The sequence below is a fragment of the Amphiura filiformis genome, chromosome 19 (genome assembly GCF_039555335.1).
Source record: "Amphiura filiformis chromosome 19, Afil_fr2py, whole genome shotgun sequence".
Classification (NCBI taxonomy): Eukaryota; Metazoa; Echinodermata; class Ophiuroidea; order Amphilepidida; family Amphiuridae; genus Amphiura; species Amphiura filiformis.
Window position 1 is genome coordinate 31,687,397 of NC_092646.1, and position 27,904 is coordinate 31,715,300.

Consider the following 27,904-nt stretch of genomic DNA (forward strand, 5'->3'; position numbering starts at 1 on the left):
CAGGCAATGGTTCTGCTGTCTGTGCTTCAAAACGTGTAAAATTTCGTCTGGATTCGTCTAGTGCCAGGTGGTGAGTGCCGTGCATTCTCTCAATTCAGTAAATTTCCATCGTCAACCGTGTGGAAAATGTCATACGGCCGGGCGGTTTCACAAGTTGCCGGCTCTATCATACCAGTCGCTGCCTGGCTATTGCAGCTGCAATCCATACATCAAAACGTGTAAATTTTGGCTATTCCAACTGCAATCCATACACCCTTCATGCAAGACATGACTGGAATCGTCCACACAGGGAGTGAATATTACAAACGGAGTCACCCATTGAGGTAGGCCCAGTCGAAAGTCACACGCCCTGTGTGGGAGATTAAGATAATGTCTTCCGGAGAGGTTGTATGAATTTCAACTGGAACAGCCCAGTTGGGGTGTATGAAACCCCAAGTGGGCGATTCACACTGAAACAAACTGAGGTATGTTCAGATGCCAATTTTGTTACATATCTTGAGTGTAACTTGTGATGTGATGCCTGTATGCTAGATATAAACAGCTACATCATTTCCACTGATGGCTATAGGGTGTGGGGGTGGGTGGGGGTGATATCTTGGCTAAAACTGCATCATGCCTTCCCATGATGCATTTATGAAAATCAATAATCCCACTATATAGTTTCTACAGATGACGAATAATGGTGAATAAGGGGTGAGGGGTAAGTAAAATGTTGAAATATGACCGCATTAAACCACAAAGGTCATGTGAGGTCAAAGGTCAGGTCAAATTTAAAGTTGCTCCGATTGGGATGTAACTCGGGGAAAATGATCCCTGACACTTGGGGAGTATAAAAACCGCAAAGGTCATGTGAGGTCAAAGGTCAGGTCAAATTACAAGTTGCTCCGATTGGGCTGTAACTGGGAAAATGATCCCTGACACTTAGGGAGTATAAAACCGCAAAGGTCAAGTGAGGTCAAAGGTCAGGTCAAATTTGAAGTTGCTCCAATTAGGCTGTAAGTCGGGAAAATGATCCCTGACACTTTGGGAGTATAAAACCACAAAGGTCATGTGAGGTCAAAGGTCAGGTCAAATTTAAAGTTGCTCCAATTGGGCTGTAAGTCGGGGAAAATGATCCCTGACACTTTGGGAGTATGAAACCACAAAGGTCATGTGAGGTCAAAGGTCAGGTCAAATTTGAAGTTGCTCCAATGAGGCTGTAAGTCGGGGAACATGATCCCTGACACTTTGGGAGTATAAAACCACAAAGGTCAAGTGAGGTCAAAGGTCAGGTCAAATTTGAAGTTGCTCCAATTAGGCTGTAAGTCGGGAAAATGATCCCTGACACTTTGGGAGTATAAAACCACAAAGGTCATGTGAGGTCAAAGGTCAGGTCAAATTACAAGTTGCTCCGATTGGGCTGTAACTCGGGAAAATGATCCCTGACACTTGGGGAGTATAAAACCACAAAGGTCAAGTGAGGTCAAAGGTCAGGTCAAATTTGAAATTGCTCCAATTAGGCTGTAAGTCGGGGAACATGATCCCTGACACTTTGGGAGTATAAAACCACAAAGGTCAAGTGAGGTCAAAGGTCAGGTCAAATTTGAAGTTGCTCCAATTAGGCTGTAAGTCGGGAAAATGATCCCTGACACTTTGGGAGTATAAAACCACAAAGGTCATGTGAGGTCAAAGGTCAGGTCAAATTACAAGTTGCTCCGATTGGGCTGTAACTCGGGAAAATGATCCCTGACACTTGGGGAGTATAAAACCACAAAGGTCATGTGAGGTCAAAGGTCAGGTCAAATTTAAAGTTGCTCCAATTGGGCTGTAAGTCGGGGAAATGATCCCTGACACTTGGGGAGTATGAAACCACAACGGTCATGTGAGGTCAAAGGTCAGGGCAAATTTGAAGTTGCTCCAATTGGGCGGTAAGTCGGGGGAAATGATCCCTGGGAAGTATTAAACCGCAAAAGGTCATTCGAGGTCAAAGGTCAGGTCAAATTTAAAGTTGCTCTGATTGGGCTGCAATTCGGGGAAAATGATCCCTGACACTTGGGGAGTATGAAACCGCAAAGGTCATGTAAGGTCAAAGGTCAGGTCAAATTTGAAGTTGGTCCAATTGGGCTGTAAGTCGGGGGAATGATCCCTCACACTTGGGAAGTATTAAACCGCAAAAGTCATCCGAGGTCAAAGGTCAGGTAACATTTAAAGTTGCTCTGATTGGGCTGCAATTAGGAAAATAATCCCTGACACTTGAGAAGTATGAAACTGGAAAGGTCATCCAAGTTCAAAGGTCAGGTCAAATTTAAAGTTGCTCGATCAGGCTGCAACTTGCGGCAAATGATCCCTAACACTTGGGGAGTGTAAAACCGAAAAGGTCATCCGAGGTCAAATTTAACGTTGCTCAGAATATGAAGCCGAAAAGGTCAACGTTGCACAGTATTGCTGCGTGATGATGTCATCACAGTCAGACGCCTAACTTACCTCGTGCCCTTGCAAAGGGCACAGTTGCTCTAGTTGCTGTTTCTTTCTTTCTTTCTTTCTCACAATTTACTACTTGTGCTACATCCGTGATCGGATTTCGACGAAATGCATACCCAAGCCGTATTGGGTAGGTGGCTACAAAAGTCTTAAAATGTTTTAATATCGGAGGTCATCCAGGGGGTCACAGGGGTCCGAAATGGTCAGTTTTGCCTCATATGTGCCGCACCCCCCATTATAATTAGGGGCAAAACATGGAGACATCTAGTCTAGTGTTTTGATAAACAAGAGATAACCACAGGCAATGGTTCTGCTGTCTGTGCTTCAAAACGTGTAAATTTTCGTCTCAATTGGTCTAGTGCTAGGTGGTGAATGCCGTGCATTCTCTAAATTCAGTAAATTTCCATCGTCAACCGTGTGGAAAATGTCATACGGTCGGGCGGTTTCACAAGTTGCCGGCTCTATCATACCAGTCGCCGCCTGGCTATTGCAGCTGCAATCCATACATCAAAACATGTAAATTTTGGCTATTCCAACTGCAATCCATACACCCTTCATGCAAGACATGACGGAATCGTCCACACAGGGAGTGAATATTACAAACGGAGTCACCCATTGAGGTAGGCCCATTCGCAATTCACACGCCCTGTGTGGGAGATTAAGATAATGTCTTCCGGAGAGGTTGTATGAATTTCAACTGGAACAGCCCAGTTGGGGTGTGTGAAACCGCAAGTGGGCGATTCACACTGAAACAAACTGAGGTATGTTCAGATGCCAATTTTGTTACATATCTTGAGTGTAACTTGTGATGTGATGCCTGTATGCTAGATATAAACAGCTACAACAGTATTATGCATTGCTTGAGATAGTCATGTCTTTAAATAGGTGTGATTGCAGTTGTTTGTACATGTACATGTAGAGATGGCAATGGTATTAGAAGCTATTACATGTGGTTGTGAAATAGGCTATTGTGGGAAATGACTTCATTCAATCAGATTTGATCTGAATATTGTGAGGTTAGTGATGCAGTGGTATTAGTACTATAAAAGCTTTTGTGCTGCACTGGTACTGCACACACGCATTTTCTTCTTTCTTGAAGAAATGTATCGGAACTGGTTGGGGTGGGTGTGTGTGTGTGTGGGGGGGGGGTGATATCTTGGCTAAAACTGCATCATGCCTTCCCATGATGCATTTATGAAAATCAATAATCCCACTTTATAGTTTCTACAGATGATGCAATAATGGTAAATAATGGGGGGTAAGTAAAATGTTGAAATATGACCGCATTAAACTGCAAAGGTCATGTGAGGTCAAAGGTCAGGTCAAATTACAAGTTGCTCCGATTGGGCTGTAACTCGGGAAAATGATCCCTGACACTTGGGGAGTATAAAACCACAAAGGTCAAGTGAGGTCAAAGGTCAGGTCAAATTTGAAGTTGCTCCAATTAGGCTGTAAGTCAGGGAAAATGATCCCCGACACTTTAGGAGTATAAAACCACAAAGGTCATGTGAGGTCAAAGGTCAGGTCAAATTTAAAGTTGCTCCAATTGAGCTGTAAGTCGGGGAAAATGATCCCTGACACTTGGGGAGTATAAAACCACAAAGGTCATGTGAGGTCAAAGGTCAGGTCAAATTTGAAGTTGCTCCAATTAGGCTGTAAGTCGGGGAAAATGATCCCTGACACTTGGGGAGTATAAAACCACAAAGGTCATGTGAGGTTAAAGGTCAGGTCAAATTTGAAGTTGCTCCAATTAGGCTGTAAGTCGGGGACAAATGATCCCTGAGACTTGGGGAGTATAAAACCACAACGGTCATGTGAGGTCAAAGGTCAGGGCAAATTTGAAGTTGCTCCAATTGGGCTGTAAGTGGGGGAAATGATCCCTGGGAAGTATTAAACCGCAAAAAGGTCATTCGAGGTCAAAGGTCAGGTCAAATTTAAAGTTGCTGATTGGGCTGCAATTGGGAAAATGATCCCTGACACTTGAGGAGTATGAAACCGCAAAAGGTCATGTGAGGTCAAAGGTCAGGTCAAATTTGAAGTTGGTCCAATTGGGCTGTAAGTCGGGGAAATGATCCCTGACACTTGGGAAGTATTAAACCGCAAAAGGTCATCCGAGGTCAAAGGTCAGGTAAAATTTAAAGTTGCTCTGATTGGGCTGCAATTAGGAAAATAATCCCTGACACTTGAGAAGTATGAAACTGGAAAGGTCATCCAAGTTCAAAGGTCAGGTCAAATTTGAAGTTGCTCGATCAGGCTGCAACTTATGGCAAATGATCCCTAACACTTGGGGAGTGTAAAACCGAAAAGGTCATCCGAGGTCAAATTTAACGTTGCTCAGAATATGAAACCGAAAAGGTCAACCAAGACAAAGGTCGGGTCAAATTTAACGTTGCACAGTATTGCTGTGTGATGTCATCACAGTCATACGCCTAACTTACCTCGTGCCCTTGCAAAGGGCACAGTTGCTCTAGTTCTTTCTTTCTTTCTTTCTTTCTCACAATTGACTACTAGTGCTACATCCGTGATCGGATGTGGACCAAACGCATAGCCAAGCCGTATTGGGTAAGTGGCTACAAAAGTCTTAAAAAGTTTTAATATCGGAGGTCATCCAGGGGGTCACAGGGGTCAAAATGGTCATTTTTGCCTCATATGTGCCGCACCCCCATTATAATTAGGGGCAAAACATGGAGACATCTAGTCTAGTGTTTTGATAAACAAGAGATAACCACAGGCAATGGTTCTGCTGTCTGTGCTTCAAAACGTGTAAAATTTCGTCTGGATTAGGTCTAGTGCTAGGTGGTGAGTGCGGTGCATTCTCTAAATTCAGTAAATTTCCATCGTCAACCGTGTGGAAAATGTCATACGGCCGGGCGGTTTCACAAGTTGCCGGCTCTATCATACCAGTCGCTGCCTGGCTATTGCAGCTGCAATCCATACATCAAAACGTGTAAATTTTGGCTATTCCAACTGCAATCCATACACCCTTCATGCAAGACATGACTGGAATCGTCCACACAGGGAGTGAATATTACAAACGGAGTCACCCATTGAGGTAGGCCCATTCAAATTCACACGCCCTGTGTGGGAGATTAAGATAATGTCTTCCGGAGAGGTTGTATGAATTTCAACTGGAACAGCCCAGTTGGGGTGTATGAAACCCCAAGTGGGCGATTCACACGAAACAAACTGAGGTATGTTCAGATGCCACTTTTGTTACATATCTTGAGTGTAACTTGTGATGTGATGCCTGTATGCTAGATATAAACAGCTACATCATTTCCACTGATGTGGGGTGTGTGTGGGGTGATATCTTGGCTAAAACTGCATCACGCCTTCCCATGATGCATTTATGAAAATCAATAATCCCACTATATAGTTTCTACAGATGACGCAATAATGGTGAATAAGGGGTGAGGGTAAGTAAAATGTTGAAATATGACCGCATTAAACCACAAAGGTCATGTGAGGTCAAAGGTCAGGTCAAATTTAAAGTTGCTCCGATTGGGCTGTAAGTCGGGGAAAATGATCCCTGACACTTTGGGAGTATAAAACCACAAAGGTCATGTGAGGTCAAAGGTCAGGTCAAATTTGAAGTTGCTCCAATGAGGCTGTAAGTCGGGAAAATGATCCCTGACACTTTGGGAGTATAAAACCACAAAGGTCAAGTGAGGTCAAAGGTCAGGTCAATTTTGAAGTTGCTCCAATTAGGCTGTAAGTCGGGGAAAATGATCCCTGACACTTTGAGAGTATAAAACCACAAAGGTCAAGTGAGGTCAAAGGTCAGGTCAAATTTGAAGTTGCTCCAATTAGGCTGTAAGTTGGGGAAAATGATCCCTGACACTTTGGGAGTATAAAACCACAAAGGTCATATGAGGTCAAAGGTCAGGTCAAATTACAAGTTGCTCCGATTGGGCTGTAACTCGGGAAAATGATCCCTGACACTTTGGGAGTATAAAACCACAAAGGTCATGTGAGGTCAAAGGTCAGGTCAAATTACAAGTTGCTCCGATTGGGCTGTAACTCGGGAAATGATCCCTGACACTTTGGGAGTATAAAACCACAAAGGTCATGTGAGGTCATTGGACAGGTCGGATACCAAGTTGCTCCAATGAGGCTGTAAGTCGGGGAAAATGATCCCTGACACTTTGGGAGTATAAAACCACAAAGGTCATGTGAGGTCAAAGGTCAGGTCAAATTTGAAGTTGCTCCAATGAGGCTATAAGTCGGGGAAAATGATCCCTGACACTTTGGGAGTATAAAACCACAAAGGTCAAGTGAGGTCAAAGGTCAGGTCAATTTTGAAGTTGCTCCAATTAGGCTGTAAGTCGGGGAAAATGATCCCTGACACTTTGAGAGTATAAAACCACAAAGGTCAAGTGAGGTCAAAGGTCAGGTCAAATTTGAAGTTGCTCCAATTAGGCTGTAAGTCGGGAAAATGATCCCTGACACTTTGGGAGTATAAAACCACAAAGGTCATGTGAGGTCAAAGGTCAGGTCAAATTACAAGTTGCTCCGATTGGGCTGTAACTCGGGAAAATGATCCCTGACACTTTGGGAGTATAAAACCACAAAGGTCAAGTGAGGTCAAAGGTCAGGTCAAATTTGAAATTGCTCCAATTAGGCTGTAAGTCGGGGAAAATGATCCCTGACACTTGGGGAGTATAAAACCACAAAGGTCATGTGAGGTCAAAGGTCAGGTCAAATTTAAAGTTGCTCCAATTGGTCTGTAAGTCGGGGGAAATGATCCCTGACACTTGGGGAGTATAAAACCACAACGGTCATGTGAGGTCAAAGGTCAGGGCAAATTTGAAGTTGCTCCAATTGGGCTGTCGGTCGGGAGAAATGATCCCTGGGAAGTATTTAACCGCAAAGGTCATTCGAGGTCAAAGGTCAGGTCAAATTTAAAGTTGCTCTGATTGGGCTGCAATTCGGGAAAATGATCCCTGACACTTGGGGAGTATGAAACCGCAAAGGTCATGTGAGGTCAAAGGTCAGGTCAAATTTGAAGTTGGTCCAATTGGGCTGTAAGTCGGGGGAAATGATCCCTCACACTTGGGAAGTATTAAACCGCAAAGGTCATCCGAGGTCAAGTAACATTTAAAGTTGCTCTGATTGGGCTGCAATTCGGGAAAATAATCCCTGACACTTGAGAAGTATGAAACTGGAAAGGTCATCCAAGTTCAAAGGTCAGGTCAAATTGAAAGTTGCTCGATCAGGCTGCAACTTGCGGCAAATGATCCCTAACACTTGGGGAGTGTAAAACCGAAAAGGTCATCCGAGGTCAAATTTAACGTTGCTCAGAATATGAAGCCGAAAAGGTCAACGTTGCACAGTATTGCTGCGTGATGATGTCATCACAGTCATACGCCTAACTTACCTCGTGCCCTTGCAAAGGGCACAGTTGCTCTAGTACCTATTATTTCTAAGATCTTAGAACGTGCTGTACATGATCAACTGTATAATTATCTCACATGTAACAATATTTTAAATTCATGTCAATCAGGCTTTAGACGTAATCATAGTACTAATACAACTCTATCAGATGTGACAGATCATATATTAATTAACATGAATAATGGCAAAGTTACAGGTTCAATCTTTTAGATTTAAAGAAGGCCTTTGATACTGTTAACCATGACCTTCTTATTCAAAAACTTAACTCATATGGTATCAAAGGTAAAGCTCTTATTTGGTTTCGATCTTATCTTAATGGTAGATCTCAAGCTGTAAATATAAATTCTTCTCTATCAAACTTTAAAAATATTGATATTGGTGTTCCACAGGGCTCAATATTGGGACCCTTATTATTTATAATATTTGTGAATTCATTACCAGAGGCCGTAAGTAGTAGTTGTAAGTGTGTGATGTATGCAGATGATACTACTATTTTAGTAAGCTCATCTGACCCCACTGTTCTGGAAAATAATCTTAATGCAAATTTAAAGAAAATTGCTGACTGGTTTCAGTCTAATCATTTAACTCTAAATACTAAGAAAACTAAGTTGATGTTGTTTGGAACAAGGCAAGCTTTAATTAATTATAAAAACATATCCCTCATTTATGAAAGTGTGAGCATTGAAAGAGTTGATAAGTATAAGTATTTAGGAGTTACATTTGATCCACATCTTACTTGGGATGAGCATGTTAGTTATCTTTCTTCAACTGTATCAAAACGTATTGGTGTTATTTGTAGAGTAAAAAAGTATCTTCCTTTTAGATCAGTTAAAACACTTGCCCAAGCCCTTGTCTTTCCTCACTTTGACTACTGCAGCTCTGTTTGGTCAAATTTTAGTGCTTGTCACAAAAATGAGCTTCAGATTCTACAGAATAGACTTGCCCGTATTTTACTTTCTGCAGACATAAGAACACCAGTGGACAAAATGATGAAAGACCTGGAATGGGTTAAACTTGATAGTAGGTGGGAGAATCAGTTACTTATTTTAGTTTTTAAATGTCTAAAGAACATTGCTCCACATTATTTGTCATCTCAATTCACTTTCACCTCCTCTACTCATTCTAAGAACACTCGAAGTCAATCACATAACAAATTGGTTGTTCCAAGGTGGAAATTATCTTCTGGGCAGAGAACATTTCATTATAGAGCTGCCACATCATGGAATAGACTTCCTTTTAATCTCTGTTCCAATTTGGATTCACTAAGCTTGAATGAGTTCAAGAATGTCTTATAATTTTGTTTGTGTTTAAGACATCAAGTAACTTATTATAGCCTTCCTCATTTTATTTGTTAATTTGAACCTGTTCTTTATTTCTATGTTTGTATATTAATTATTCATATTCTTATATAGTGTTATTTGTATATGAATGTTATGTATGTTATCAGGGCTTCCAGGGAGACCAGTACTTTTGTATTGATGGAATTTTCCTGAATAAATAACGAATAAATAAAATAAATAAAAATCTTCAATTGACTAGGAGTGTTGCCAAATATTCAGCCCCAAATCAATCAATATTGGCATTTATATAACGCCTCAGATATGTAATTTAAAACATTGATATCAAAGTGCTTTATATTTATTCCACTTTCCCTAAAAGTAAGATATATGGCAGCTCCCCATTTTACACCTGGGTGGAGTAGTCTTTGTCAAAGACTGACTCGCGATAGTGTCAGACTCGCGATCAAGGGGGTGAGCGGCGAAGCGGCGAGTATGAGCCGCGAGCGGCTCACGGCGATGGTTTCCGAGAGTGTGTGGTTCCCAGTAGTTTCTCTCCCTATGGATAATATAGGTACACGGTCTGTAACACAGACTAGGGTGGAGTGGTACAATCTAGATACTGTATCTTTCCCAAGCAGGGATTGAGTTTTAAGGCGTGCGAGTGCGATTCGCACGCGCCGCACGCCTGAAAATACGCCGAGGGTGCGATTTTTCGCACAAAAAAAAAAAAAAAAAAAAAAAATTTTTTTTTTTTTTTTTTTTTTAAGTTTTTTTTTTTTTTTTTTTGGATTTAGAATGTCCCTGGAACTTAAGAATGTCCCTGGAAATATTTTTAATTAAAAAAAAAAATTACAAAAAGATTTAAAAATTATAAATTCATGTTCAAAATAGGCAAATTTATAATTGATGTTCACATTACAACCTATTTGTGAAGTAAAGAAGCATACAAAACAAATGCATTTTAAAATCATTCATAGATTATTATGTGAACATAAGTTACAAATTTGCCCATTTTAAACAAGAATTTATAATTTTTTTAAATCTTTTTGTAATTTTTTTTTTTTTAATTTTTAAAATATTTCTATGGATATTTTTAAGTTTCAGGGACATTCTAGGGACATTCTAAATCCAAAACAAACAAAAAACCTTTAAAAAAATTAATTAATTACAAATGACACTAGCAATAAGTCCAAAGTCCAGGGACATCTATGCAGTATACACCATTCATTACCCCAGAGCTTAACCATGGCCAGTTAAAAAAAAGGACATGTATGTTGTCACAAAATTTTGCTAAGTTTTAGCTGAAAATGAAATCATAGTCATACACCAGTTTTGAAAAAGCACACCTTGGTTTATTTAGGTGTGCGATTTGCAGCACACCTAAAAGCACACCTCGGGTTATCCAGGCGTGCGATTTACAGCACACCTGTCACATTGCAAAGCTCAATGCCTGCCCAAGCACACAACACGTTGGCCCTGGCGGGTTCAAACCCACAATCTCATGGTCATGAGTTGAACGCCCTAACCGTTTTAATAGGCGCTACTGTACTCCCTTAGCACGCCCTTAAGGGATCTAAAATGAGCGTTTATTGTGTTTCGACAGTATTTTTTGTGGGACATGAGAGCACCTCAGACCTATCGAATTGCATTCTGAATCTGAAGCATGTCTTTCTGATATCAAATAATTTTCATTTTTGAAAATTACAATATAATAAAATTTTATGACAAATTATAAAAATTTGATATTTTTCAAATTTTTGATATATAACAGTCCTCGAAGTAAATTATATAAATCTAATCATATATTCTTAAAGTGTATGTAGCAGGAAGGAAAAGCCGACGGTCAATTGAAAATTTTGACCTTTCATATTGAAGATATGGATTTTTTCCCAAAAAGACCTAATTTTTTTTTTTTGTGTTTTGGGAAAAAAATCCATATCTTCAATACGAAAGGTCAAAATTTTCAATTGATCGTCGGCTTTTCATCCACCTACATACACTTTAAGTATAAATCATCAGATTTATAAAGTTTACTTCAAGTACTGTTAAATATCAAAAATATCAATTTTAATGATTTGCCATAAAATGTGTATTAAATTGCGAATTTCAAAAAATCAAAATTATTTGATATCAGAATGACATTCTTCATATTCAGAATGCAATTGATATGTCTGATGTGCTCTAATGTCCCAAAATAAATACTGTCCAAACGCTCATACCCCAGCCCTTAATAATCCAAAATTGTGGTACAACTCTTCCAAAATTGGCCAATTGGGCTCCAAATTGCAGGTTTAGTAATCTTGCTGACTAGATGGCATAAAGTCAGTCACTGATTAAACATCTTGGTCCCATCAATGCACTTTTTTCCTGTTTTTAATTATTATTTCACCAAATAAATTTTAACTTTTTCTTTGATGTTTTAAAACATTCAATCCAATTCACAGATGTCACCACTGACAATCAAGTTTTAATTCAACCACAAGCGTAATTTTAATGTTAAAACATTCCTTCCTCTAAATAATGGTTAAACCCTTAGTATGTTTAGGGATATGCACCATTTGATTTTCAGGGGGGCATGGGAGTTTGGGTCGGGCAGATTTTTTTGTTTCGCTGCCAAAGGCCGCAATTTTTTTTCTTCCAAATTTAATGTATAACTTTACACTAAGTTGGTGAGTTTACTCATCAGTGGAGACTAATTCAGTTGAAATCCATACACCCCCTATGGAAAACATGACCGTAATCCCCTATACAAGGGGTGTAGATTTCACATGGAGTCACCCATTCAGGTAACCCCCTTTGAAATTTACACGCCCAGTGTGGTGATTAAGGTCATGTCTTTCAGTGAATTTCAGGGGGAGGGGATCAACATATTTTGGGGTTTCACTGGGGGAAACAGGAGGGGGGAGTAGAGAGTTCTGACTAGGGGGCATTCCTCCCATGCCCCCCTGACACTACCACTGAACAAGGTATCTAATGTGAACACAGTCATAGTCGGCACAGACAACAAAATAGTGGGGATCAGATTCTAACCAAGAAACATCCCTTTAAATGTGATACAATCAAGATTTCTTCTTATCCCAATAACCCAACCAACATTTTTTTTTTTTCACAAATCATCCTTCACATCATATAAAACTTTAATTTTAAGTTACGTACTCCATGTAGTGACAACATAATTATTCCTAGCCAGGCCATACAAAAAAATCTTTTTTGAGAACTTTGAACTTTGAATTTTCTGAAGTTTGGGGACCTAGTGAGTGCATTACGAGCAGCGTGCCACGGAGCCCTTAATGGGTGGGGTCCAGGGCCCACCTTGGGGCCCCTGGTGGGGTCCAGGGGCATGTCCTTGGTGAAGGTTTAGGGAGCAGTAAATGCTAGCACATAGTTAAATGTGGTTCTGCTGAATTCTGCTGCCAAATTCTGGATGGCAAATTGACAATATTATTGTATATACACCTTCTTTGGCACATCTTTTGAGTTCATCATTTGAATAGATCGTCCTTCCCCCTCAGTCTCCACCACACCGGATGAAAAGGTCATCGGCATCACCACTCCTAGTTTAGCCAGAATAGCCAGAATGGCTGCTATAAAGAGGCAATCACAGGAGACTGAAGACAAACTGCCAGGCAATCTCCTATATAATAATGATGTGAGGAAATCCATGTATACTTATCGCTGATTCAAGCAAAGGGATCTGGAAGGTTCTTTCCGCTCTATTTGTAACATGCCAGAAAACTGCACTGTAATACTGAAAACATTGGACTATTTTTAGAGGCAACATTTAGCAACTACAGCAAAAGTTTCAATTTTTGCACTTCCTTTATTTTCACTAATTTCATGCTCCAAGCAGCTTCTGCAATAAGTGCGCCATAAAATTGTGAATTAAAAAAAGTTTCCGACTAATGACCATTTGGAATATTGATCTGTAAGATTAGTATACGATACCTGTATCATTATTTGGGCCTCCCTTACGCTGGCGAAGTGATGTAATAATCGGATTAAGTACCATATAGCAATTGATGAAAACAATTTTTGAATAGATCGTGCTGCACTTCAAGCAGGTTGCACTCATCACCTGTGTATGTTTGCAATCATAGATTGAATACAATACCGGTCTTTTCAAAGATACTAATCTTACAGGCGTGAGTGATCAGCATGATATGGTTCAATGCAGAGGTATCGTGTGAACGTACCAGTGCAGCGCAGTATATTACAAAATTGTTTTCGCCTATTGCTATGGTAGTTAATCCGATTATTACATCACTTCACCAGTGTATTCTAAGTCCATGCCACTCTCTGGTGTCTGTACCGCAACATCTTTTCTGGTCGGAATAGGGGAAGAGAGAAAGGGAGAAGGTGGAAGAGGAGGATGGTACCAGGAATTTTTTCGGGGGGCATGGGTGGAGAGGGGGGAAAGTGAGTTTCAGGCGGGGCAAAATCAGCCAATTTTTGGGCAAAGTTGCTGCAAAAAATGTAAATTTTCGTAATTTTGATTTTTTACTGGGGGAAACAGGGGAAAGAGTTCTGACTGGGGAGATTTGCCCCCCATGCCCCCCCCCCCCGAGGCGCCGCCACTGGAGTTATACAATACCTACCTGTATAATCATCTGGGCCTCCCCTTCCAGGTCAATACCACTATCTGGTGTCTGTACCACCACATCTTTGCTTGAAGTCAGGGAGGAAGTTGATGTGATTCTGTTACTAGACAGTTCTGGAAGCTGACGATGGTTTGGGTATCCCACTGCCGGTGTTGAAGACCCATTACATGTAGTACCATTTTCAACAGCTACTGTGTTAAGAAAATAGAAGACAAAAGAAAACATGGATGATAAGTTTAAACATTGACAAGCAATGCAGGATCGTGACGCATTTAAAATATGAATGAATGAATGAATGAATGAATGAATTTAAACTTGAGTGCTGTGCAATTATTATCATCAAAGTTACTGATAATTATATTGCTCAATTATTTACATGTCATTGTTATCGAGAACTAAGTTTCAAAAGTATTTTCCAATGCGCCACTCCTGATTCTGTGTGGTGGCGCTCTATTAGCCATTAATTTAAAGTTGTTATGGTGGGGTGCTCCAGAAGGTGAGAGGGGAAAAAAATCACATTTTGATCAAAGCTGCTACAGAATGTTTGTAGAGAGAAAAATTACATCACAAGAGATAGAAGTCTAGAACGTGTAAGCAAAAGCTAGCAAACTTCCTCTGCAGGTAAAATAGCTGTGGGTCTTTGAAGTTGTACCAATTGACAAAAACGGTGAGCTTTGTGTGTATAATGGAGGCTACATACAAGTCAACTTTTTTCTTGAAACATACTGTATAGCCCTATAGCATGACAGATACCTGGCATACCAGGGTTTGAAGACCTGTCTTCTAACTTTAACTAATCACTATGGACCACAATGGCCTCATCCCAATGCCATAGTTCAATAACCTCAATTAAATAATCAATTTAATCATAGAGCAAAATTTGACCTCAAGTTGCAGAGTATGAGCTTGTGTACCCAAATTTTCAAAGGTCATTCAATGAATGTTCAACTGTATTGGGGTTAAAGAAATGTTCCCTGATAGATGAGCATGTTGTGGAGCTTTGTGGATCCTAGTGACTGTTATATCAAGGTATCTTATTTGGGACTCCTTTATTTTGATTCTTTGACTATGGGGTCAACTGAGGGCATGATGCAACCGGGGATGCAACATGAACACCCACCCAACCAAGAGGCATACCTAGAAACTTCCAACCTCAGCACAGTCAAGGGAGGGAGGGGCAGAGTAGGGGGCAAGATAGAATGATAGCTGCCAATTGGAGCTTTCTGTGTACCAGTATATACAGGCCCGTCAGAACGAATTTGAAAGTGGGGGTGTTGGGGGTGGTACCCCGGTTGAAGGGGGAAATCCCCCTTGAAGCCTAAACACTTTTGAAAAATTTTGTACAATTTTAACAGAAAATTAATAGAACTAAACTGCATGCATTGGAAATCTAATGCTCAACTATGATTTTTATTTTTTTGAATAACTAAAAAAATTTTTATTTTAGGGATGAAATCAAAACTCGACCGGCGGTTGAGCGGCGGTTCTGTCAGGTTGCCATTGTTAGAACCGGCAGTCATCCCTTATTTAAGCTGAGAAGTGATGTGGCCATGGCTGCACCTGCCCGTCCGACGGGCCTGCTAGTATACATAGTGCAGGTCAGGTAAAACAAATGCCTTGTGCGGGAGGAGTGACGAACCCTTCGCAACAAGTTAACCCTGACTTCCTTTTCTGCTTTTTGGCTATACGCATGCTAAGTAGAAGGAAAAAAGGAAGGGAGGAAGAAAGAAGATGAAGAGAAAAGTTATTTTCTCTACCCTGGTTTTGAGCCACCGACCCCTCAGTGCCAACCACCAGACCCAGTCAAAAGTTTTGTGCATGTATGTATTTTGTGAGGATTACGCAATTGGATGCATGGTCTTAAAGCCACTTCATGCTATATTGCTTTGCCCAAACAGAAGCAAAAGGAATGGGTACTCGGCCTGCACGTACGACCTTTACCTTCAGAGGTCTTCACGTACGACCTTTACCTTCAGAGCTCTTCAGTAATATAGATGTAGAGCCCATTCATTGAATGATGCATGCCTTCCTACTCTGGTTTATCAGGTCATGTATGAATTCTCTTCTACTGACCATGTAGCCTATGTAGGTTTCAGATAACAGATATACCGAGAAGTGCAAAATAACATTTCCAGAGAGATAGCTGCCCTCATCAAGATTTTGTCGCCACCTTTCTGTGGAGAGGTAGAACTTGCTGTTCCTTGGGATAGGGGTCAATTTGGGGTCAGATTGTAATGTCCGAATAGCCAGCAGGGAGCTAGAACTTGATCAGTCCCCTGAGATTGTCATGTCCAAACAACGACCACATTGGTGTGAGCAGCGGCACGTATTGCTGATACCGAGGTGCTATAGAGCTAGCAGGGAGCATGAGCAGACTTAGTTGTGACCAACTCAGATTACTTGTGCAGCTTTTGAAAGGTTTTTTGTTTCTTTGTTTGTTAGTTAGTTTAAACGGTTGCTCTGTGTGGAGACACACTTGGGTCCTGATGGGACCAGGCTCAAACACAATGCTTAAGCCAGGCTAATGTTTCAGGTGTCCCATTTTGCACCTATACAATATATGTGACGTGTCATGTCAAAAGGAGACACTTTTGGGCAGGTTATCAATTCTGAGGTTTTTACATACCTTAAATATAGAGATATTTTGCTCCACAACGCCGTTTTCCCAAATGAAATCGGACATTCCTAAGCGAAGATATTGAGTTCGTAAGTTATGGTATTATAAAATTGGAAATTGAAATATCGGTCTTTAAAAATATTATTGACAATGATGAGAGTAGGAATTACCTTGAAAAACGTCTCAAAAAATACAAGATGCGAGTTATATTCCCGTCTGAAATTATCAGACAATATTTTTAACATTAATAACATTACAAATTCGCAACAATCCCAAATTGTGAAAAAATCACCCCCGGGCAGACTTTTGGCTATATCTCCATTTACGATCCTGCCCAAAAGTGTCTCCTTTTGACATGACACGTCACATATTTCCTCTTTGTTTGATCCCACCTGGGGCATTGAAGACTGTCTACGCAAGAGAGTAAGGGATGTAAATGAGAAAGGGTCCAAGTTAACGGTTAGCGATTTTCCTAAACAGATAAAAAAAAGTGCAGTGATTTATAGTGCGCTACGCACAGGTACAATGCCTAGACGTGGATCCACAAGCCTCAGCAATCTTTACAGGTTGTCCCTGACCACTATGGCCCCACATTTGCGGTCTGTTAAACATGAAACATGTAAACGTTGACACTCTATAAGTTACCACCACAACACAAGCATACTTGATCCATTTGATTTCACTTACAAATTTACAATTCAAACTCAAATTCAACACATGCATTTAACCAAAACAGGAAATCATTTATTTGCAGACTGTAGGGCATAAAATTATGTTCAAATTTTGTGTTTTTGCTCGATACAAATAAAATAAAATAATTTTTTATTTGAAATCCAAAGTGCATAAAATTATGATCAAATATTGTGTTTTTACTGGATACAAATGACCTCACTTTTATTTGCAGTTCATCGTGCATAAAATTGTGTTCAAATATCATATTTTCACTCAAGTAAAATAAAACAACTTTTATTTGCAGCTCATAGTGCATAAAATTATGTTCAAACAACTTGGGGTAGTGGTATTCATTTTTTTGCTTAGCCCATTTCCGGCAGCTCAACCAGTCGTGACCCCTCTGGCTGATAACCAGACCGCTTTTCAAAAATGGACTCTGTTGTCTCAGCTGTGTTGTAAATTTACATAATCTTCATTTCTTCTTATAGGCCTAATGCCTAACTCATGTCCGGTATGCGGTACAATTACTCAAGTGTGCAATAACTTTACTTTACAAAATTGAAAATTAAATTCAATTGTTTTCCCCAAGCCAATTCCCCAGCAAATCACAACCATGTACTGAGCATTGAACCTGGGACCTCACAATCAATATGCACTACAGTAGAGGCAGGTAACCATACCACTTCAGCTCAGTCCGTGTTAGACTACTTTGCAGTCCCTTTTTGATAAACAATTCACCCAGCTATGCCCTTCCATAAAACACAACACATCCCCAGTGTCAATGCTGACCGCTGAAGGTTAGCAACTATTTTAACTGTTGCGATTTGGTAGTTCACAGCATCTTGCGAATGGTAGTGAGCTTTGCCAAAATTGCATTGATCATTTCATAGCGAGTGTGTAGAAGAATTCAAATATCACAGATCTATATACTTTTGTAGGGACTGTGGTTCTTGAGTTATGTTGTAAAGAGGGCTGAAACAACACTTTCGTAAAACGTAGATAACTCATTAACAACAATAAATCAAGCAGGTTTTCAAAGTATACGATTTGTAGAATGAACATTTAAGGCTAGCTTCAGACTCCGTATTGTACGTACAATATTGTATGTACAATACTTTTTGTGACGTCAAAAATTATTGCACGTGCAATAAATATACGTGCCACGACTAGTTGAATCAGATTAAATAACGCGCTATAACCCTGATGGTTCATTGTTTGCTAAATCCAAGCGAGGACACCAGAAAATCTATGCAAGATAAATTTCTACTGCTGCTGATGAAAAATCCTAGAGTGCGTTTGGAGGTTTTTTCTGCACTTTGCCAGTAGGCCTAATAAATTCATAAAAAAATAAAAATAAAATAAAGATTTAGGGTGAATGTTTTTAATCACTGCTCATCTGATCCACTTTCCCAGGAAACTAAATACCGATACTCCTTAGTTTTTTCCTGACTTTCCAGACATAATTATGAGTAAACATCAAATTGAATGTTTACAAAACAATAAAATATATATACATTCGTTTGCATTTTGTACGTGCCCAAACATATTTTATATAATATGAAATCGTGTAATGGCACCCAAATTCCAATCAAAAATAAAAACAAATTTGTTATCAAATACACTAGGCCTATGTTGTATTACAGGAATTTAATAGATGGTGCATTTTAATAAATAAATAGATTAACACGGGTAATGGACGATAAATATTTGGCAATACGGATTTACCACAGAGCCAGTGGATAAAGAAATTAATTACAATTAAAACAAATTAAATGAGAAAATGAAAGCAAGGACATTTTGGTGTTCAAAGTTCCGGTTCAAAGTATTGTTTTGAAAAATATCGGTATCAATCAAATCAAAACCAGAATAAATACATAGGCCTACAAATAATACTTAAGAAACTGACTAAATCAATATATGACTAAATGTCGGTATAAATGAATCGCTAAATCAATTAATCAATCAGTAATCAATCAATCAATCAACCAACCAATCAATCAATCAATCAACCAATAAATAAATAAATAAATAAATAAATAAATAAATAAATAAATAAATAAATAAATAAATAAATAAATAAATAAATAAATAAATAAATAAACAAACAAACAAACAAACAAACAAACAAATAAATAAATAAATAAATAAATAAATAAACAAATAGGCCTAAATAAATAAATCTATAAATAAATAAATAAAAACTGAATGTGCCATTTATATTATTATTACAATTTTAATATTATTAATATTATTAGTATTAATAGGCCTTTTAATATTAAGTACAGTTGAATACAAGAAGACATAAAAGATGTTCATCATTCCGTACCACGAACACTCACTAAATTTACCACTCTTAGAAATTTGGCAACTCCGTATCAATTAAGCAACCAATGATTGTAGCAAAATATATATTTTCCCGGTACATACTATTTATTGCACGTGTAATACTTTTTAACTTCATTGAATAAGTTCATCAGGTTTGTAGAATAAATAAACAAGACATTTTTGAGTGACAAAACCAAGTGAAAATTAACTCACTACAATATTTCGTCCTTCACGTCCGGAGGACTTCATCAGGTATGACTGATATGGTCATCTGATCCACTTTCCGGAGATGGGTTTCCGGTTAGGCTTAGACTCTTTCGCAGTCTTCAAAAGCGGATCATATCGTGGCTAAGGAAATATGTGCCCTCCTCTCTGTTTAAGGTCTTGCTCCCCTTCTTCTAATCTCCATGGCTTCTCGAACTTCTCTAGACTTCTTGTTGTGCTCCGCCCAGGATCTTTGAATCATCCCAATTGATAACGTGGTTGGCCCGGGCAACATGATCAGAAATTGCTGATTTGGTCTGTTCTTTTTCTGATAACTTGCGTTCAGATCGAGTGTACTTTTTGTTAGTGGCCTTATTGACTTCAGCTTTGTGTTCTGACATCCTGGTTCCAAACATGCGAGATGTTTCACCGACATAGGACTGATCGCAGTTTTGGCATCCAATTTCATAGATACAATTGCCTGTTTTTTTCTTTCTCGCGTTTGTCCTTCGGTTGTACTAAGATACGCCTGAGAGTTTGGCGAGGTTTCATCGCCGTATCTACCTTATGTTTCTTGTAAATTCTTTGGATGCGCTCCGACACGCCATTAACATATGGGATAACCACCATGCCTTTGCTTTCTCATCAGTGGTCTTACTTTTCTTAGAGATTGGTTTTTCAGCGTTTTGGATTTTGTTTTGCATTTGATCTTTTACTTTGTCCATCGTCCATTTCGGGTAGCCACAGTTTTTAAGGGCTGTGCGAATATGCTCTTCTTCTTTGAAGAAGACCAAAACTGCGATCAGTCCTATGTCGGTGAAACATCTCGCATGTTTGGAACCAGGATGTCAGAACACAAAGCTGAAGTCAATAAGGCCACTAACAAAAGTACACTCGATCTGAGCGCAAGTTATCAGAAAAAGAACAGACCAAATCAGCAATTGCTGATCATGTAGCCCGTGCCAACCATGTTATTAATTGGGATGATTCAAAGATCCTTGGGCGGGAGCACAACAAGAAGTCTAGAGAAGTTCGAGAAGCCATGGAGATTAGAAGAAGGGGGCAAGACCTTAAACAGAGAGGAGGGCACATATTTCCTTAGCCACGTATATGATCCGCTTTTGAAGACTGCGAAAGAGTCTAAGCCTAACCGAAACCCATCTCCGGGAAAGTGGATCAGATGACCATATCAGTCATACCTGATGAAGTCCTCCGACGTGAAGGACTGAAATATTGTAGTGAGTTAATTTTCACTTGGTTTTGTCACTCAAAAATGTCTTGTTTTTTTTTTTTGTAATACTTTTTGACGTCACGAAAAGTATTGTACATACAATATTGTACGTACAATACGGAGTCTGAAGCGCGCTTCAAGCAGTATTCAGACTTTTTATTATGCGTACAATATTGTATGTACAATATGTACGTTATTTAATCTATTGCCATTCTATTTCCAGTAATGTTTAAGTTCTAACGAATGTTTGATGACGTAAAATCGATAATATATTTCTGCTAGATATTGTATGTAACATATTATCGATTTTTCGTCATCAAACATTCGTTAGAACTTAAACATTACTGGGAATAGAATGGCAATAGATTAAATAACGTACATATTGTACATACAATATTGTACGTACAATACTCGGAGTCTGTATACGACTTAAGTGTTACTTTTCAATAATATATTGATTTAGACAATGAAAATTGACTTTTTGGTTGCTTTGACCAACAAAAGATCGCTTTGCCTTAAGTCTTATAATTAAGTGTCACACAATGCGGACCAGCATAACATTATAGTTAAGGCCAGTCAGTGAAAATGCATTTGTGCCCATAAATTTCAAGCCCATGTGCTTGAATGGCCATTATGATTTTAGCTTATGTTTTCTACAGTTCCAATATCTCAAGTGATGAATATCACAAGAGGCAGCTATTACAATACAACTAACCAACTTAAAGGTTCCCAGCATCCCATCTATCACCAGCACCAGCTCAAAATAGACCAACACAGAAACGCATCCTATTTATGGCAGGCTGTGGTCAGAGCGCACACTTCTGACCCCTCCTGACCGGGTTAGCCCATATCTATGTAGTCTTATACACTGTCAGCTAAGCATCTGTACCTGTACATATTACCTATTTACCAAGATGTCAGAATTAGACCATGAGATCATGGGATGCAGCTAGGGAAGAAGGCACCAATGCTAATCATAACATGGTCCACATATGTTGACTTCGGTTTTTTTAACGAGAGCAATTCTGCACAACAGCTGGCTGCGTTATACTTCCATGCTCTGTATACGAAAAGCACTAGTACATGTCGCTGAAGGGCTGTGCAATAATGTGACAGTGTACCAGGGTGAATTACATGGGGCCAATAAAAAGGGGTCAATTACAGGGGGGGCAAGCATTTTTGGCAAGACTAAGAGGGGGTCGAGGTTTTTTCTGGCAGGCTGAAAGGTAGGCCTACTGAGCGACGTAGAAAAGCAGGAAAAATTGCCTGCAATGGGGTATTACAGTTAAAATCCATACACCCCATGGAAGATGTGATCTCTCAATCTCCCACACAGGGAGGGGGTGTGAATTTCAAATAGGATTACTTGAATGGGTGACTTTATTTGAAATCTACACCCCTAGTGTGAGAGATTCAGGTCAAGTCTTCCATAAAAAGTATATGAATTTCAAATGGAATATGATGTATTCATCTTTCTTGCACTATACATTTGTACATGGAAGTTTGTGCTGTACATTTGGCATTAACTATGTGGGTTCTGATCTAGAAACAATGATTACTGTAGCCTATTTTCAGGCCTACTTGACACATAAAACACTCTTTATGTCACACACAATTAGGATAATGGGCCAACATGCAAAATGACTCACTGGTACAGTGAAGCACATTACCAGACAAAAAAAACCAGGCATGAATACAAGGACCATAATCCTAATTTGTGGAAAATGTTGAATGAAAAAAATGTGATGGTTACATGCACTTTTCTTCCTCTGATCCTGGATAAAATGATCTTATATGTGATGCAATCAAGCAAAATGAGTTGAATGTCGGGAATATTGATTTTGAGATATAGTAATAATAGTATTAAACTTCTTTTGTATTTCATTGTTCCGAGCAACACTAAAATGGCCATATCTCTGAAAATGTAAATCAAATTATTATGGGGTTTCTGCAAAATATAGCTCTGAGAGTGGCTTATGTAATAAAATTGAAAACTGAATTTTGATTTTGATCAACATCAGACTCCTTTTGCTTGATTGCATCACATATTTGTTTTTTTGTTTTTTTCAATCTTAAGTGTGGTTATCTTTAGGTGGCAGGGCTAAGCAACGCTGGAGTTGGTGTCCACTATATGTAATTCCTCAGAAGCTGTTCGACACCAGAGTTACACTGCTGCCCAGCTAATAGTCGCTACGAAGAGTACCAGCAGAACTAATCCAGTACATGTGATTCTGCTGTGTGTACTATAGAGGAATCCAAATCCACGCATTCCTACACCTGACTAGCAGCCTTTAGTTGGGTAGCCATCGGCTACAATGCACTCAAAATGTGAAATGATTCGGCCTTGGCGGAAATTTTAAACTGCATTCCATCACCCGTTTTACACCATCCGCGAAAACACAGGTAGACAAAAGAATGATTTAAGTTTACAAGCTTCTACATGGTCTATTCGCTGTTGAAGTGACATAATAATCGGATTAACTACACGCCGCGGCGGTATCTATACATTGATGTGCTTGCGAACAAAAGGACTATGTATGAATAGATGCGACGGGATTACCTGCGGAATTATCTCCATTATATATATTATTAGCTATTATTCTATTAACCCTCCTCGTCCTTGCATCTTCTCTAGGTGTTAGGCGGCTTTTATTTGCACAATTGGACGCTCAAAACATCAGGTTGGTGCTAGCGGCTACCCAAAGATGTCCGAACAAATCCTGACCATGACTTGGCTCGTTGGATTCGTCTATAGAGTGCCAACAAAGGTACTCTATAGTACCAATGGAGTAGCTAGGCAGCAGTGTACCTCTGGGGATCATGCAGCAAGGGGAATCTTGTAGTGCACAAATAATAGTCATCAAATTGAGTTACTTGTGTTTTGTTTTAGGATCTTTCTTTATTTGCCCTTGCATGGATCAGATCTGATTGTACCATGCATGACTTGCAAAAATCAAACTAACTTAAACTTGCATGTGTCAGACCATGGCACATTTGTTGGTGTATTTCCTCTTTATTTAACTAATTTTAAAAAGGATTTTGAGTCTTTGAAGTACAGAAATGCAATAACAATGCATATGGTCATGCGTCTTGTACTCGCCACCCAAAAAAGTTGATGATGTTACGTTTTTCCAAATTTGACTCAAATTAAATGATGATATCTCTGCCAAGCAAGGAGATATTGTCATGCTTGTGGTCTCATTTTATTGCTAAATAAAATGCACTTTCAACCCGGTAAAAAGAAATTATATAGCTTTTTTAATAATGACACTTGTGCTTCATAGAATCAGAATGAGCAGGGTGGCGGAGGTCATAAATGATCATACGGATATGAAAAGACCCCCCACACCTTTTCGGATTTTGTAGCTCCGAAAGACCTCCTAAATATGACCAAATAGAGCTCCGAAAGAACTTAAGTTTTAAAATTCCAGCTTTTAAAGACCCCTAAAATGCTAACTCCTCACAAGAAAGCCAAGAAAGACCCTTGATTTTGACTGTTCACATCTCCAAGATATCCCCTTTTACCTGTTTGCAACTCCAAAAGGCCCTCTTTAAGTTACCGGTACGACATCTGCTCCCACAGACCCACCACCTCAAAATTCCCGGGGAACATACCCACCAATATTTGGCCAGGCAGACCAATTCTGGCAACACTGACAACAACATGAGATTCCACCTACAATGTTTTTGTGATGAAAACTTCAATAATAACATTATATGTGATGAGATCAAGCAAAATCAGTCCGAACTCAGAAATATTGATTTTGAGATACCGTATTGTTTGTAATAAACGCTCCCCCTCTAATAAACGCCCCCCTCCAATTTTTCTGTGAAAAATTGACAAAAATGCGAACATTTCCATGACATATTATGTACTAGGTAAGCTTAAAACTTGCATCAGTCATCAGTCACGATCGCTAAATTGAATGTACAAAACCTATTATGAATCAACTCCCATCCATTTCATTGCCTAATTATGGTAGAATTTCACTAATTCATGCACTTACAGGTGTAATTTTGTTGTATTTCCCACGAAAATATCATTTTCCGTGGGCGCCGCCATCATGTATAGTGTAAATCCCTCCTTTTAATAGGAGCACCATCGGGAAATTGAACACGAAATTGAACACGAAATTGAACACGAAATTGAACACTGACAATTCACTTCTAATAAACGCCCCCCTTTTGGAAAAATGCAACGCCCCCGGGGCGTTTATTACAAACAATACGGTATAGCCCTACAAAGGAAATATTGTTTTGGAAAGTTTTTAATTGCTCATATTAATTGGTTGTTCAATTTCAATGGGGTTTTCTGCAATATCCAGCTTTGTAAATGCTTTTTACTAGAAACTGAAAATTTAATATTTCCGAGTTCCGACTGATTTTGCTTGATCGCATCACATATGCAATCAAAGGTATCAAATGTTGCTGGTACATACAATGTACTTCCATAATACGGCAGGGTTCGTGCACTTTAATGACTACTCAATTCCATATTAAATCATGAATGACCTGAATTCTACATTGCCAAGTACTTTTTAGGCCTTTGTATATGCAAGCCTACTTCATAAACCAGTTTGGTATAATTATGTTCTGTATTAATCATTATCAACATTGCCAGGGTATACGTAGAACTGTCTAGGCCTACATTATTGGAGTCTGGGTCACACATCCAAGAACGATATCTTACCCTTCCCAGACTCCTTTGCAACTTGATGCATCACCTCATTACATCAAATGAGACTCCTATTAACACTCTGTGTACGTTCCCTTTGTTTTCACGTTGAGAATAGACTGGCTTATCATATTTTTTCAAGATCTGGATGTGCTCTGTTCATTGGGGTACATTTTGTCACTATCGACCCATGTTGCACTAGATGGCAAATCAGTACAGATAATTGAAAATAGAAGAAATGCATTATGGGAAGTGTAATAAATCTTCTCTATCAAACATAACTGCTGCTCAATGTAGGCCTAACTTCAAATCACAATGTTTTCACCATACACATTTTTTGTGATTTATTAAAAAAAATGAAAACAATACATTTTTTACTTTTTGTGGCATTCGAAATTCATAATTTCCTCAATAATGACTTACAGGAAAAATACAAATATTTGCAAGCACAAAAATGTCTGAATTATTATCACTCGGAAAATTTGTGAAAGTTTTTCGCAAGTAAAATTTCGATACAGTATGCCCAGTCTCATGGCCATGGTCTAGTTCAGTCAACTAGATTGGTAAGGTGAAAGGTTTAACAGGTTAATGAATTGTGTTTATATCACTATGGACCACAATAGCCTCATCCCAATAGCATAGTTCAATAACCTCAATTAAACATCCATAGTGCAAAATTTGACCTCAAGTAGCAGAGTATGAGTTTCTGTACCCAAATTTTCAAAGGTCATTCAATAAGTGTACAGATGTATTGGGATTAAAGAACTGTGCCCCAGATAGATGAGCATGTTGTGGATCATAGTGTATGGTAGTTTGTTATGTATGCTCCTACCCACATCTAATTTAAGTGTCTGATTCATTTTACTGTACCATAGTTGTGTTCACATTTTGAGTTACAACCAGCGTAAACTTGAGCTAACATTGATAAAAAATCCACAAATATTTTTGCTACTCCTACTGTGCGTCCACACCTAGCCTGCTCCTAGCACTATGCCGACCAGTTCCACCAAGCATTCACTTCTGATCGGGGTAAACATCGGCTACCACTTCCAGTCTTTCTGTGACCTTTTGCAACCATGAGATATGTAATGTCTTAGTTCCGACCAACAAACGTCAAACTTACAACGGATGCCAGGAGTAGCAGCGTTCACATTGCAACTTATGCTGGTGGAGGTTACACCCAGCTCGCTACTCCTGACTTTTGTCAGGAGTAAATCATTGGACGTACGCTGACCATTGTTAACACTGTCACTACTCCTTGCAGCGCCTACCGCTACTCCTAGCAACTTGCGCCGACCAAGTTCCGTCAGGTGTACTTCCGACAATGTGAACACAACTAACACTTACCTTTCCCTTACCAGTACATCAGCAATGAATCCAATGCCTGAAATCATTAGTTCTTTAGAATTCAAATCCTGAACAAAAGTTGTTTTTGCAGTTGATTTTTATTCCTGAAAATGTTGAACATTTGGGGCTGTGCAAGGTAAATTTTGTTGCTGACTCGTTCCGGGGTGTGTGAAAAGGGGGGCCTTCAATGGAGCTAATGGTTCTTTTACACAACTCCAAACACCACAGTCACAGCGTGAAATAATTTAGAATTTGCATCAGGGATCTCATAACCACAGATGCTGATTTTCATTACAAATCTCTTTGAGATGATTTTGTAAAATTTGTTTACAATCCTTTATAAAAATAATCAAATAAAAGCCACAGGACAGTTATTTTGTAAGCCAAGATTGCAATGGAGCAGAGCAAAGAAATCATAAAGCTAAAATGTAACGGTAAGTCTACATTAACAAAAGCCACATCCTGACACTGCAAATTTCCTAGAATATTACCCAACTGCTACAATGAAAACTATGTATGCCATTGTATCAAGTAAGCACAGGAAGACAACATGATTTTAGAAGCCAAAAAATGCACCACAATTTTACAAAAAATGCAAAAAAATGTGACCCCCCCCCCAAAAAAAAAAAATGTACAAATTAAAAAATTTGTTTTTTAGAAAAACAGAATTGGGTTAATTTTTTTGGTTATTGTTTGAAAATGGAATACAACACAGAATTAACATTTACAAAACTGAGATCTCTATTTCTTGTGTACACCCTGAAAATCTAATCCTCTATATCTCATGACTAAATATGTAACAAACTGCATTTTGCAACATTTCCAAACTTTGACTAATTTCCTCTAAAACATTCTCAAAAACAAAACAAAAGTTGAAATTGAACGCAATAGAAAATGAACATACAAGCAGTCATGTACATGCACTTCAAAACGTCCCTTCATTTCTGTCCAAACCTCTCTCCATATGGTCCCAAACACTGCTACGGAATTAACAAGTCATATAAATAAGCTAAATAATGCCTTCCCCTTCATCAGAGTGTATTATCTTAATTCCCCCATCTTAGATGAATAAGAGATAAGTGTTCCCTATACGCCACAAAA

The 27,904-nt window shown here is 39.0% G+C and overlaps 1 protein-coding gene across 3 annotated transcripts in view; it reads right to left on the reverse strand.

The window, feature by feature from the left end:
- Positions 1-27,904, reverse strand: part of LOC140141182 (uncharacterized) — a 574,562-nt gene that overhangs the window by 449,559 nt on the left and 97,099 nt on the right. For 2 of the 3 annotated variants that reach the window (XM_072162976.1, XM_072162975.1), the window contains exon 3: positions 13,730-13,923. In XM_072162976.1, the coding sequence (XP_072019077.1) occupies positions 13,730-13,923 (194 nt within the window). The remainder of the gene's footprint in view (positions 1-13,729; positions 13,924-27,904) is intronic. The other variant, XM_072162977.1, reaches the window with a different exon arrangement.